Genomic DNA, 14,796 nt, shown 5'->3' with positions numbered 1-14,796 from the left:
TCACAGACCACATTTAATAAACCGTCAATCATACATTTCTTCACTGTGACTACACGCCCACGAACCCTCGATTTCGGTTATGTTACGTGTAGCACAAATAAGAAGCAATGAGTTGTTGTTTTTTCAAAAAAAATCAATAACACCACTTGCAGTGGCAGAGAAAGCGTGTTTTGAAACTGCCATACTGAAACTTGTTAGTGCACATTAGGCGTCAACCCGCTATCCTACGGTGAAGAAGGAACAGCGAGAATTAAGAATGAGGTTCTGACGATGTATTCAGATGATGCTGGTTGTGACTTTTAGAATCAATTCTGGGGGATATCCAAGAGTACTTAATTGCCTATGTCGTCTCTCGGGGATACTTGCCTGGTTTCCAAAGACGCCGATGGAGCACGCCGTGGACACTTCACGCGAGCCGAACCACACCGAGGCGATCCGGGACGGCATCCCGAGAATGAAGACCTGGGCCAGCGAGCAGGTGAACTGTCCCAACATCGTCACCCCGAACAGGTCGGGTCTGACGCTCGCCACCTTGATCCACGTCCCCACGCAGTTCAGGGCGGACCCGGCCAGAGCTATGACCCGCAGCCCCTTCTTATCCAACAGCCACGTAACGGGAAATATGAAAGGGATGTAGGTCAGCATGTAGATCATGGACATCCAGTCGATGGTGAAGGAGTCCACGTTGTAGAACTTCATGAAGATGTTGTTGATGATGCCGTACTGGATCCACTGAAACGCATTGCAGAGAGAGTAAGAACTGAACAGACAGACGATGAACCATCGCCTTCGGTACAGGTGGGTAGCTAGGGAGCCATCCTCGTTCCCATTGGGGAGTTTCTGGACGTCAGCCGGAGATTTGGGGTCATGAATGATTTTTGCTTTTTCCAGAGCCGAAGCATCTTTCTCGTCGTTCATCTCGACACTCTTAAAGGCAGGCGTCTCGTTCATGTTTCTCGGTCAGTTTGATTTTTTTCCCACTTGATTTCTGGGACCCGGAAACCTTTTCAGGAAGAGCCCTGTAGTATTTTCTATGAATGTCTCTCTGAGAAAGAACACCACGGCTGTTAGGAGATACACAGTTATCTCATGCTAGACGTTTTACTGCACACCGGTTGAGCAAACGGGAAAGAAGATATCGGTTGTGAGAATCAAGGTCCGACAAAAACCCGAAGATAAACTCGTTGTTTTGTTACCCGTCAGATCCTTTGATCTTCAGTAACACCAGCAGTTCTCCTTTTTGGGGAAAAAGTCACGTGCGGGTGCACTTCAGTTTCATCTTTGGCTATATGACGAGTTGTTTTTTATATTAGCTACCTGATATTGCGGCTTAAAAACAATACGTTCGGTTTGTTTGAAGGACAGTACGTACTTTGTTACCAAAATCGCTAACCTAATCGTAACAAAATAAGAACAAACTTGGCAACTTTATGACAAAGGAGAAACTTTTCAGGACTTCCTTATGATGCAGAAATCGGAGCCACATGATGATGGTAAGTCATCATTACAGTTGTGTTGCGGCATGCTGATCCCTTTAGGGACTGAAAGTACAAAAAGACACAGCCTTACTAGTCCAAATCCCGACGGGGAAAAAAAAAATAAGTCTTCAAACTTCAGAGCGTCCAATGCTCCGGCCTCCAATGTAAACGCCGGCTTCCTACAACCACGTGGTGTGCAAGCTCCACCCTGCGAACTTTAACCAATAGTTGTTAAAAGACATCGCTCTGAGCTCGGACGCTGGAGTTATCCTTATCTGTAATATTCTCAGAAATGAATAGATTTTGAATTAGGCAAATATACGAGACAGGGAAAATAGACTGTATACAACAGATAGGTTACACTGAGAGCAGTTGCAAAATCCTAAACATCCACAGTGTCGAAAATATATTTAAATGAGAATTGTAGAGATCTCAACGAATGGAGATTAGATTGCCTTGTTTTCCTTTTCATAGTCCGTTCAGATGATTCCCTCCGAACTAATGGATTGCATTGCCTTGTTAGCTCGTAGACTTTCGTCAATGTTTACAGGGGGCTCGGTCCTATCTGCGGTTAAGTACTCGAGACGATTTGCAGAAGGAAGACCGCGACAGCTCCAACCAACGCGCCAATGCACTGAAATTCTGGATCTCGGAAATCAAGCTAAAATAAGACCCTGCGCCTCCGTTTGTACCACACTGTCAGATTCACTTCATTCTTTCAGATGAATAAATTAAGCGCTGCCTCGTCGGCATGCTCACTGCCTCGAGGTGAATTTGCTTACAACGCCTATCCCGCTGCTGTTCTTTGGTAGACTTTTATCTTATGAAACTGAAGATTAAGCGGCGATGATCTGAAAATGTCCTTTGTCACATTCCTCTGGTGACTAGTACGCACTCTGTCATAAAATGTGCAAACGTGTTTTTTTTAAGTTAAAAAATGTTTTAAAGGTATTTTCACAGAAAAATTATGTTTTTTTGTTTTTTTGTTTCACAGTTCCGGTAAAGGGCAGGCCAGCTATTTTATTCAATTAAGTCAAGTTTGTTTTGTCACTTTGTTTCCAATTTGTGTTCAGCCTTTGCCCATTTAGAGAAACACTGCATTCAGTTTGCCAGACGGAAATGATCAACACAATCCATAGCTGTTATCCTCTAAATCCTTCTACAGTTCTCCTGTGACAAGAACTTGAATAGCCACTGCACACGTGAGAGAACTCCCTTTAGTTGCATTCTTAGTAGTAGATTGTCATCGAAACACGTGGTTGACCTTATCATAGCAAACTAATGGGATTTTAAGTCATCTGTGGCGGCTGGTGGTCCTATGACAACCAAGCAATAACCAGTCAGATCGGTGACGTACTAGCAAAATACATTTTAATCTTTTCCAAAGCGACGTGGATCATTTCCTTATCAATCTGCTATTGCTGTTCTCCTCTCCTGAGGTGTCTATGTAGGGGAGACCCACGTGATACGAGACAGGTGTTGTAAAAATAAAATACTAGGACAATGCTGAGAAGCGCTGCTTTCAAAGAAAACCGATGAAAATGTTTCATTAATAGAGAATGCTTAAAACGGTGTCTTTAAATCCTTTGCGGTGCTAAGCTAATATTCCTCTTGCGACGAAATCGTGTTTTGTTCTACTGAAATCAACCTCCAGGGGGAGCTGTTTTCCTTTCTTTCACCTTTATTTTGAAAACCACAAGCCGCAAATACAAAATGTCATTTAGTTTTTATTTATCACAATGTTTTGAAATATTTTAACGTAAATGTTACCTCAGCAAAATAAAAGATTTTGATGCTCATAAACACTATAAAAATACATTCATATTTGTTAGACAATCAAAACGGAATACTGGCACTGAGTTCACCTGACGGTATAGAGCGACATCTGACGAATAATCACGGGCTTTCTATAAATACATTTTCAGTATACAGTATACATAAACCTCTTAACTACTTTTGCAACCATGTCTAAGCAGCAGCATTTTAAATTTTTCAGAGAAAAATTAAGGATTTTCTCCACTGTGTCGTGATGGCAGTATATTTAAACATGCTGCTTTGTACAGAAAGAACAAAACAAAAAAATAAATTCCAAAGTCTTTTTTTTCTGTTTGCTTTTAACAAAAATAAAAATCAATTCTCTTCTGGACAAAATAATAAAAGCGTGTATATACAAAAGACTGTAAAACTACAACTCCCACATTCATTTGAGCGGATACAGACATCGAAATAAATATGACAATTAAATCTTAAAATGACCTTGTTTGTAAAAGTGAGCAGAATATTACTCCTTAGAGTGTGATGTTTTCCAGGTCTTACAAGACTTAGCTAAAGAAAACGTCCCGAGTTTTCTGGATTGTGAACAAATGTAAGTCGCTTATTGATGGGGGAAAATGTGAAGACCAAGTACTGGCGATTTGGTAGATAAGATAGCAGTCTAGTTATCATCTGTATCACGATGATATCAAGACCTCAGACATCATGTCCTTAATGGACACAAGTCCTAGGAATAAAACATGACATGTGCCGAAAGTTTTTTTCTAAAAAAATAGAGGTCTACAAAAGTAATATAAATGTCAAGGACTTGTATGTCCAACTGGATACTGCTATTCACGTTAGTTTTGCAAAATCAAAACGCGCATCTCGTAAAATATTCCAGGTATCGCAAAAATCTTTCCGCAGTTTTCTACGTTCAGAGGTACACCGCAGCTCCATATTTACCTTTTCTGTCCTACAACGGATGGAGGAGAGGTAGGCTTTAATACAAAATACAATATTTTCTTTTCTAGCAGAGCTTAAAATTTACTGTCGCGTATTCAAAAATAGAATGAGTCGACATTATTTTAAATTACGTTTCTCTATCAAACATTCTTTTATGATGAATGCAACATTCAGAAAAAAACGATCTCTGTCCAAACTGTCCACTGACACAGTTTACGTTTTTAAATTTTACACACAAAAAGCTTACATGTATGGAGTATCTATGGCATAATGAATTACCGTGGCAGTCAGCTGTGTGGATGTGTGCACCCTCGCAAAGAGAATTTTCCCCGGTCTGTACCATAGCTCACTGTTTTCAAGGTACTGAATACCTTTGTTTACCTCACTACAAAACTAAACGGATTCAAAGTCCAGAACGGAAAACATGCTACCACTAGGGGGCAGAGTACAAAAAAAATAAAGAACAGCGGGCGACATCCAAATACACTACTAACAGTGACATCTTGAAAGAAGTACGCACAGCGCATGTTAGTCTCTCAGTTAAAACGTTGTATACATTCATTTTCAAGGAAAGATTAGTTACATTTAAAAATCCATTAAAATTCCGTAACATGTTAAGCAGTCAAGTCGCTATTGCTCGTTTGATCGGAATAAAGTGTTAACTTAAAAACGAACACAAAACAATACCAAAGTACTAGATATAGGTAGGTTCATATTAAGTCATTTTTACCCGTACCTAGGAAATTCGGTTTCATAATCGCCCTTTAAAGTCAAGGATTACGACAATAAGCATCTTTCCTGTGGTTGTTTTTTTTTCCTCAAGCACAAAGTCATGGCTCGTTAGCACAGATTTACACGAAAACGTGCTGTAAACGACGAGGCTAGGGATCACCTTTTCTAACCTGAGGGATGCGCTCCGGAGGTGCGCTCAGCTCCATTAAGAGACGCGGGCTTTTTAAGACGAAAGAGGACGGGGCGGGTGGGTTTGACTCGGCACAGTAGGCACAAACTACAGACTCAACACATCTTCATTCACAACGACCCTTAACAGGACAACAGGTCGACAGCCCCACCCCCCCACGCCTCAGTCGCCGTCAGTGCTGAAAGCGTGGCGAGGTGATGTGGGGTTGATGAAAGGCGCCGTGGGGCGAGTAGAGTATTTCGGAGGGCTGGGAGCTCAGGGCGGAGCAGAAGGGCTCGTGGTTGCTCAGCACCGTGGACAGATGTTTGGCCTCTTCGGTCAACCTCTGGACTTCCTTGCGCAGAGCCGCGTTCTCCTTCTCCAGATTCTCGCTCTCCTGGAAAGGAAAAAAAACAATGGCGGGGCCCCCATCAAAGATGGCTGAAGTCTCCGTAAGACCTCCAGAAAACCCAAGTTCATTTACAGTTACAAGCCCCCCCCGAGAGATGAACAAAGGAGGATACGGGATGTACATGTGTTACATCAATACCATGTTATCAATTGGTTCTCGTTTTGCTCTTTGCTGGCATCTGCTTCTTAAAAAAAAACTAGAATTACACTGCACCAATACTGGTTAACAACAGACCTCCAGCCATTCCTACAGTAGGAGTCTGTTCCCTCAGAGTTTGTAATTACTGACTAAATCGTCTATCACTTCCTGTCCTATAATTCGAGACTGGAGAGGTGAACTAAAGCACTGCAAGGCAATTCTGTGTGTGTTGCTGTCCACCTGTGCTACATTGTTGTGTGTTTCATAAATCCAGAATCTGGGTGATGACAGTGCATCAAGAATACGTAGGTATTATTAATCAGATGAATTTTCACTAGGATGTTTTTTTTTATCATTAAAAATGATTCCTTAAAATAGAAACAAAAACAGCAGTACTTTTGCAGAAATGTATTCTCATTGGTGATGCAATGCCTCTTCTACACCATAGGGCAGCATGATGCTCTCTGAATGGAAGATTTCTAGGGGCAAATATCAGTTGTTGCACACAACCACAGCCAATGCAGAGGATGTTGGTGGTTATTTTTCCTCCTGAACTGTAGGAAAAACAAAAAGGTTCCAGTGTACTCTGCCAATAGCCTAGTACAGCTCAGGAAGGCTGTACCACACCACTGACTTACTGTAAACAAGGCTCAGGGCAAGCCCCGCTGACAGACTGCATACACGTCACTCGTTTAAATAGGCAGCTGTCGCTTGCTTGTTACCAGAAATGATAGCTTCACATTCTGATCTGCCCACTACTAGATTAAGAGCATTTTCATTGAAGAAAAAATAAGCAGAAAAACCACAGTTCTGACAGGAAACGTGTCACCGATAGGGAAAAAACAGACTGGGTTCTTCCTGTTTATCATGTGCAGTGGTGAAACCGAAACCACAGACTATAGTGAACAGACAAGTGCTGGTCCACTCCGTTTCATAATATGAAAAGGCACTACTTTCCCAGCTTCTTAACGGAAGACCTGTATCCACTTTTCTACACGGATAGGGACGATATGCAGTGCCGTTTCCAGCAAAAGATTAGATTGGCTCTAGAGTGGCCTGTTCAGAGATCATTTGACAACGATACGATAGCATAAATTCAGGGCAGTCCTTCAGAATGGAAGATAGTGCTAAGTGGCAGGTCAGAAGTGCAGAACCTTTTTGGTCTCTAACAGTGAAGAACTGAAGGGTCTGTGATCCAAGTGTTCAGAATCCTCACAGGCACTGATGAAGTCAACCCAACGGACATCTTCGGTAGCAACAAGATACTTCAGTGAAACAAGAACTAGAGGTCATACGTGGAAACAACACAGAAGTGCTTTTACACTTGAGAAGAAGAGACACTTCTTGACGTAAAGGATTGTGGTAGTATGCAAAAGGCTATGCGGCCATGTTGTTGAACCCGATACGCTGGCTTCTTTCAAAAAGCTGCTAGATGAGATCCCCTGAGCAAGTATCTGCTAACTGGGCTCCTCTGGTTTGTTACCTTTCTTATGTTCTGAAGCTGAATGGCACAGGCAAGGAGAAATCTGAAAAGGGGTTTAAAAAGATAACATTGAAGTTAACGTGTAAAAGCAGGCCTATTTCTTTGGGTAAAAGACAAGGTTTATCAGTGGTGCTCGGGCAAGGAATAACTCTTAAAGAAGAACTAGTGGAATATCAGGTATATCAGATATGGTATTTTAAAGCATAGGGAATAGGTGGGATATAGCACTACAGAAAAACTATGATATTCCATGGCTAAAATAACTGGCAAAGCTCACTTTTGTTATTCATTTTATGTGTCCATTGACTAACATCAATTTTGTTCAGATCAGTCCTATATGCCCTCCATTAGTCTTTTCAAAATTCATGTAAAATACTGATACATTTCGTGTTTGTTATAAAGTCAATCTCTGATCTGATCTTAATGTGGACTGAAAGCTACTGAAATAATTTGGAGGATTTGTATGTCCCTTCTCTGCAACAGGGACATGTAAAATTGGTTGTGTGGATTTCAGCACACAGTATCTATCAGTACAGCACAGTACAGTTAGCAGTTTTTCCTTTAGAGTAGCATGACTGTGGAGCTGTCCCTTTGCCTGGCACATGAGGATAGAGCAGAAAGCAGACATCACAGAAGGCCTGCTGATGTTATTCGATGGTCGAAGGCCATATGGTCTCAGTAAGCATGAAAGCTTTTTAGCTAGTAACAGTAAAACAGAACTTTTACATTTTTTAGCAGCTTATGAAAGTGCAAGGATGCTTGAATCCATGCTAACATAACAGGTTCGTAGGCAGTGGTAACCATAACTGAAAATAGCTAGAACTAAGCAGCCCATCTGTTGCTTTCTGGGTCTTTAAGCAATAGGATAAGCCTTTCGCATAGCTTTAACATTCTTGTTGCAACATTGTTGTTGAAATCACCAGTGATCTCTGTCACTGGTGGGGATGGTGTGTACCTGGTAAACTGGCAATGAATGTCTGCCTCCCTGTAAGATAAACTTTTCTCGGTCCTCCCAGGAATGTCATCTGCTGTGTCTGACAGCCTGCAGGAGGCTTGAAGAGATGCTGAAGGTTTAGATCAGATGGTCAAAAAGACCCACTGTTTTATACACTCATGTAGTGTTTCTGTTCCCTGAAGCAGACTGCAGAAAGGACACATTGTGAGCATCACCTTGCTGTAATACTCTTTAAATTGTAATTTAGGAGGGACACAGCTATGTACATGATGCTTCCCTCATCTCTGGGTGTGACCGGTGACTTAAAGAAGGTATTGCAGGCTCGAGGCAAAAGCTCATAGGAAGAGGTTATTTGAATACAGCTTCTATGTTTAACACAAGTAATTTAACAAGATGAAAACTCTGACTGTTTTAAGCCATGCTAAACTGCAGTAGCAGAAACAAATGGAACACCTTTCAGTCTTTACCTTAAGGTAGCAGTGCATTGTTCAAGTAAAAGATTATTTCCCTGAACCGATTTCTTAACTGTAGATATCTGTTTTTAAGTCAATTAAGGCAATAACTCACATTGGGTTACTGGTTTCCCTTCCAAGAGTTTCGTGTCAATTAAAGAACGGAGACGCTCATTTCCCTTCAGTACAGTTAGTATTAATTCTAATCAGGCCTACACCAGAAGTAGTTCTTTCTGCGTAATTCATTTTCTTCCTTGTGAAAGTTGATGACTAAGAACTATACAGCAGCAAAATTGTGCGCCTCGTCAATGAACAGCCACAACAGTTTTAAATGAAAGTCAACAGGCGGCAATTAAAACTGAGCACAACCATTGTCACTGGCCTGGCTAGGCAATATTACTGCTGTGTGCACTATACTTACCAGAAGCACAGTACAGTACAATTTTCCCATCCTCTCAAGGAAGTTACAGAGCTCATCCACATACAGCTAACTGCTGCTGCAGCTCTTCACTAGTCTTTTCTGAATTCACATATCATTCATCAGCTTCCTGTTCTCTAACGTCCACAGGTCAGCAACATTTACATAGACAGCCAAAAGCTACAATTTTAAATGATCCTAAACAAAAATATATGTTTGCTTATTTCAGAGCAGCCCTTGTTTTTCATACGCCTTCTCAGAATTGATGTCTTCTACCTCCGGCTTGTGCTTCGTGATGAGCTCATCTGCACTTGATTAATTAATGCAAAAGTCTGTTGAATAAGTAAAGAATATCTGTTCCCAGTTCAGAACACAACAGGAGCTGTCAGAATGATGCATCGCAGCATGGTGTCTTACACTCCTAGCTTTTGCCGAGATGTTCCCATAGGCCCTTTCCGATTTGCCCACTTTGTAAGTTTTACTGGGCAGTCTGTCTGATCAAGGTTAATTAAGGTGTAAAGCTCAGCAGACCTAATCTTCTTCCAACCCTGAAGTAATGACTTCTGCCAATGAGTGATGGTCGTCTGTACCATCTCCCCACAATGTGCACAAACCCCATTGTGGTTCCCGAGTGTGTACAGTATACCAGGATGGACCCCACCTCTTTACTCCGACCTATATAAAAGATGCCTAGTGACGTGTGCCACAGACTACACATGAGGGTGATCTGCACGCATATTCACATGTGTTCATGCGTGGTTTCAGAAGATACATGTACTCATAGATTGCATTCACAAGGTAAGTTCTGAATATTATGACCGAGTTGCTGTGGTGTTTCGTACATCCCTCGGGACCCGAAGGCTGTGTGGATTGTTTCACCCACCCTAGGTTGGACTTGCAGTAGCATGTTATCACTCTGAGGTGCTGGGAAGACTGACCAGATGTGGGCTGCAGTTAAGGAGCTATTCACTTAAATTCCTCACCAGATGCAAGCTGTCTGCTTTCTGTGTCTGTCTCATCCTGCTCTTTTGAGCTGCAATCCGATTCTTCTCCCTCCTGATCACCTTCTTCACATCGTCGGAGGAGTCCTGCAGGACAGAGTCAAAGATGAAAGATCCCCTGAGGGAGCTGAATCTTAAAGTGAAGAACGGAATGAAATCAAGTGCATCTTGTCGCTGATCTGTGATGTGTTGCTGTTGAAAGCTGACATGCGGACGCCCTGCATTATCTTTGACAAAATTGCTTAAAGTCAATAGCAGCTTAAACATACCCAAGCTAAAATAGATCCTACAACACTTATTTCTATGATCAGAACCCTACTTTTTTCTCATTTCTGTATTAATCTTAAAAAGATATTTAAAACTTTTGGCTATACATGCCACAAAACATGGTGACTATGCATAGGAGGGAAAGTGCAGAAGGCTGTTTTCACAACCTGTCTTGTGCAGCCTTACACTGAAAAAGGCATCTAGCCACCTCAAAAGATCTGATCTGGACAGACTGTGTTTCTTAGAAAGAAAATACAGTGCTGTATTTCCACCATACGTGCTGAGAGAAGAAAATGGGATTTCTGTATAACACTGAGTCAACTGTATGAAAGAGAAAACACTTATCAGATTATGTTGAGTGCCTGAAAGCAGTTAATGAGTAATACACCAGTCGTTGGAATGAGGCTGAGTGAAAGAAAGACAAAGAGAAATTTAACTAAAGCCTTGTGTGAGCTTATTTAGACACTCATATATAAATATGGGGAAGATTAGAATAGCTCAGGCCTCATGCAAAGTGAAGCACTTGGGGTTGTTAAAATGACTCCCCTCTACTAACAGGCTATCTGAAGAACCCCAGGAGTCTTCCAGGCAATGTAGAATGTACTGCTCATCACCCACTGCTAGGACAGGACCAGTGATTGTAGGAGCCCTCTAGACCTCCAGAACAAGCTCCATCCTTCCAGAAAAAAGCCACCAGAAATAAAGGAACAACACAGAAAGGGTCAAGTGGTGCCAAGATAAGAAAATCTGCAGAGTGGAGAACTGTAGGAAAGACTGGGTTAAGAAATGTAAAGATGGGTAAGTTTAATTCACTAAAAGAAAATTTAATAATTTATAATAGAGGATGTGTGCACCCAGTTGATATTGTTATCTCTGCTGATGCTTAGTTCACTAACATACTCTTGCTAAGATGCTTTTTCACAACCTCTTCATGATAATACATACTGTTCAGATTTGCTACCTGTAAAATTCAAACAGTCTTTTTTATCATGAAGAGGCTGAACAGAAGAGATGTGATAGCATGCAACTTAAAAAGATGCAGATACAGGACACTTTAAAACGAAAAAGGATACCCCCTGCCTGTAGCTGTAAAGTTTCTTTTTACTTTTCAGTATGGGAGTAACACCTATTTCTATATATTATTGTTACTGTTTTTTAGAGTAATCATGTTTTGATTACTACCCATGGAGTACTTTAACAAAGTCCTTTCAGGCTTGACAGAAGGCATAAAAATATTTCACTGGTTCCTTTGTCTGCACATTTCCACTTCATCAACATGTAAAAATTTTAAATAATCACCATTAAGTCAGGTTTGTTATTAGGTCTCAGCTGCTTTGACTACATCAATTAAAAACTGGCTGAAGGTGGGTTGTATTGAGGTCACAGTTTTGCAGTGTTCTGTTTCCAGTACCAATCCAGAGTTCAACCTTCTATGTCAGTGATCGGTTATTCACTGAGAGCGTGTGCACATGTGTTTTGCGCAGCTCTGTGGTAGCAGCTAATGATGAGGGGATTTTACCAGTTCATCAGTATTTCCTCAGAACACACCCTGTTTCATGTCCTGAAAGCTACAGTTTTAAAGGTATCAAAATGAATAAACTTGAGTTTCTTCTCACAAAAGGTGCTTGCTCTGTGGCATTTTGTCTTCTTTCATAGATTAGTGAGAAACATTTACTCCATCCAGATGTGATCCACATAACTCGATCACCGACTGCAACTTTAAAAAAGACATGCCCTCCACACACACAGTGACAGAAGTGAATTAAGTAATGCAGTGTTTTTACAGTGGCTGTTGAACGTATTGCATTCAAGTTAACATAACAGCCCCCTTAAGACAGGGGAAAGTCCAGGCAAAGGGAAAATCTGTACGAACTATGTTGCATCTTGAAGTGCAATGTGGCGATACCCAAGGAAGTTACATTCTAATTAACTCCATGTCTAATATCACGTCCTAGAGGCCTCTATAACTTTGTTCGTTCATCTCTTCCCATACACTGGATTAACTCTTCACCAATCACAAACACACAAGCATCCTTTTTCATACCCCTGAACACCACTTTTTGCAAGTGCAACACACTTAAAGTGACATATCACTGTTGCATCTATAAAACTTGACTGAGGTTTACTCAGCAGCATTAATAACTTATCAGTCAGTTGCAGACATTGGAGTTGACGCTACGACAGAGAAGCATTCTCTTCCTTAAAAGGGTTAAAGTCACATATGCTCTCTGGGTGTTCAACCTTGAGAGCGGACATCCTGCACACAGTTGACTGGCACACATACTAACACAGCCTGCCAGTGCCTGATCACCACACGTGTTGAAAGGACTGTAAAACTTAGAGGGGGATGTCTGGCTGTCTTTGCTACAGCATTGTGTTGAACCTGTCTCAGAAAACAGAAACACTACCGGGATGAAGAAAACCTTAAGTGTGGCTGAAATACGTCATTCACGAGGAAGATACAGAAAGAATGTTTCTTTTAGACTTTCAAAATTGTTCCAACACAAGTTTATTGTGCATGGATACACACAGAGCATCTGCATAATAGAGACCATCTTAAATTCTGAGTTAGTATCTTGAGGGAACTGTTCTCCTGTAGCCCCTTGCACAGCTGTTTTCCTTCATCTATGCTGGTGAAAGCTCTGGCTACGATATGTTTGCTAGCAATAATAGAAATAAAAGAGTGTTCTTTACCTGCTTGCTGCCTGGTGACGGTGATCTGGTGAAACTTGTGTCATTACTGTCAGAACCCTGTGCCATAGCAGACTATGTCTCTGAAAGCTCACAGAACTCTCCACTTCTGCTTTCTCTGTGTCTGTGTGTGCACTGAACTGCTCCCGTCCGCCTCACTTTGCCTTCTGTACTTAATGAATAATTCTCTCGCTCTCTCTCGCTCTCTCTCTCCCTCTCCCTCTCCCTCTGTTACACTTCTGTGCCTCTGTGAGACTTTATCTCAGTTGTCTTCGCTGTGTCTGATGTGGTTTCTGGTAAGATCGATGTAAGTGACTCGCAACTGGAAGTCACATGACATGGAAACTTTTAACAAAAACATTCAGGAATACAAAGTTGCCTCAAAACCCCAGAAAAAGCCCACTTACTCTCTCTGCCTAGGTGAAAGTATGAAGATCATTTTCACAATGTAAGAAGTTGTTTACACAGACAAAGCATACCATATATAAACCAATTAAAAAACAACACTATTATTATGATGAGCACTAATGATATTAGAGCTGATTCTCAGGAAATTCAGTTAGATGTGAACAGAGTTGCAGATGTAAGTTTGGGACCCTAATGCTAGAATTAGATGATCTGTGAAATCTCAGATACTGATGACTGACAAAGAAGTACTGTACTAACTTAATAAATGACTTTGCCTCAGATATTTTATGACAATGTTCTGTATGTCTAGATATCAATAATCTGACTTAGCAAATGGTGTAAATGTGCTTTTTTCAGACACAGGTGTGCCTTAAGATAATGCGTTTTACACAACTCTAGCCTAACAGACTACCGTAAATTCATTGTTACCAGATGAAGTCTCTTTTTTTGCATTTGAAGGTTTTTTTTTTTAAGGCTTCGGGGATTTGTCTTGTGTAACACATTGCTAACATGTCGCGTTAACACCTGCTAGCAATGGGCAAGGCTTGAGGTGCAGTTTCTTATCCCAGATGTGAAGATGTGGGGGAGGGAAAACTCAAGGGGCTCTCCACTACCAAAAGTCCTTGCTTTTTACTTACGGTATTTTTACATAATGCTTAATCAAATAAAATGACTACAGTTCATTAGTCAAGCCTCATGTCAGTTACAAGAAATGACACGAAGCTTTTAACAAACTGCTAAGGAGGAAGACTGCTTGGGCTACATTAAGAAAATACTTACTAACACCGTGTGTCCGCATCTCTTTATTTCCTAATCAGAAAGCAGTGCGTTGAACTCCTAAACTGTCTTTCAGGATGCTAGTCTTATAGGTAGGTAAAACATTTCTTTTGGATTTCCGTTTGAGTTTTATGAAGAGAAACGTTTTGATGCAAAACAATGATATAATGCAAATGAGTTACAGTAAGTGTTTACTTACAGACAAACTGAATGACAAAAAAAATAAAAAATAGGTATAATAAATTGAGCACATGATAAAATTGCACAGTGAATTAACAATACCTCATTTAAGAATATTGTGTACAAGTCTGTTTCACCACATTAAAACAAAATACCGTCACTCCAGAATCTGTCCAAAAGAGCAACCAGATACTTTCTGGGGATCAAAAGAACTTCCTACATTGTCAGACTACACTTATCAATCTTTTAATGTTAAATAGAGAAGATTAGGATTTGACTTTGACAATTCAAATCCCGGAAGGCACTGACAAATTTGCCCAGTAGAGTGCTTCAAACTCATCAATGATACATGAATCACCGGCTACAAATGGCAACTGCACACTTCGACAAGTGAGAAGAGGAGGCTCTTCTTTGCACAAAGAGTGGTAAGAGCATGGAACAACCTACCCCAGCCCTGTTGCTGAGGATGATGCCTTTGTTTCTTTTATTGGCTAGAGGAAATCCTCAGATCAATTAT

The 14,796-nt window shown here is 41.0% G+C and overlaps 2 protein-coding genes across 2 annotated transcripts in view; both read right to left on the bottom strand.

Annotated features, from left to right (window-relative positions):
- Window positions 1–951, bottom strand: part of LOC148653206 (choline/ethanolamine transporter flvcr2a-like) — a 36,053-nt gene extending 35,102 nt beyond the window's left edge. Inside the window, exon 1 of the mRNA XM_088647924.1 lies at window positions 367–951. Within this exon, the coding sequence (XP_088504050.1) occupies window positions 367–951 (585 nt within the window). The remainder of the gene's footprint in view (window positions 1–366) is intronic.
- A 2,185-nt stretch (window positions 952–3,136) lies between these two features.
- batf (basic leucine zipper ATF-like transcription factor) lies at window positions 3,137–13,180 on the bottom strand. Its single transcript, XM_088647931.1, has 3 exons — window positions 12,918–13,180; window positions 9,939–10,043; window positions 3,137–5,494 (listed from the first exon to the last, which is right to left on the bottom strand). Exons 1-3 carry the CDS (start codon window positions 12,981–12,983, stop codon window positions 5,291–5,293), a joined length of 375 nt encoding a protein of 124 aa, XP_088504057.1. The 5' UTR covers window positions 12,984–13,180; the 3' UTR covers window positions 3,137–5,290.
- Between the last annotated feature and the right edge of the window lie 1,616 nt (window positions 13,181–14,796).

The sequence above is a fragment of the Lepisosteus platostomus genome, chromosome 10, assembly GCF_059453375.1.
Source record: "Lepisosteus platostomus isolate fLepPlt1 chromosome 10, fLepPlt1.hap1, whole genome shotgun sequence".
NCBI classification, from domain to species: Eukaryota; Metazoa; Chordata; class Actinopteri; order Semionotiformes; family Lepisosteidae; genus Lepisosteus; species Lepisosteus platostomus.
This window is presented reverse-complemented; position numbering and strand designations above follow the sequence as displayed.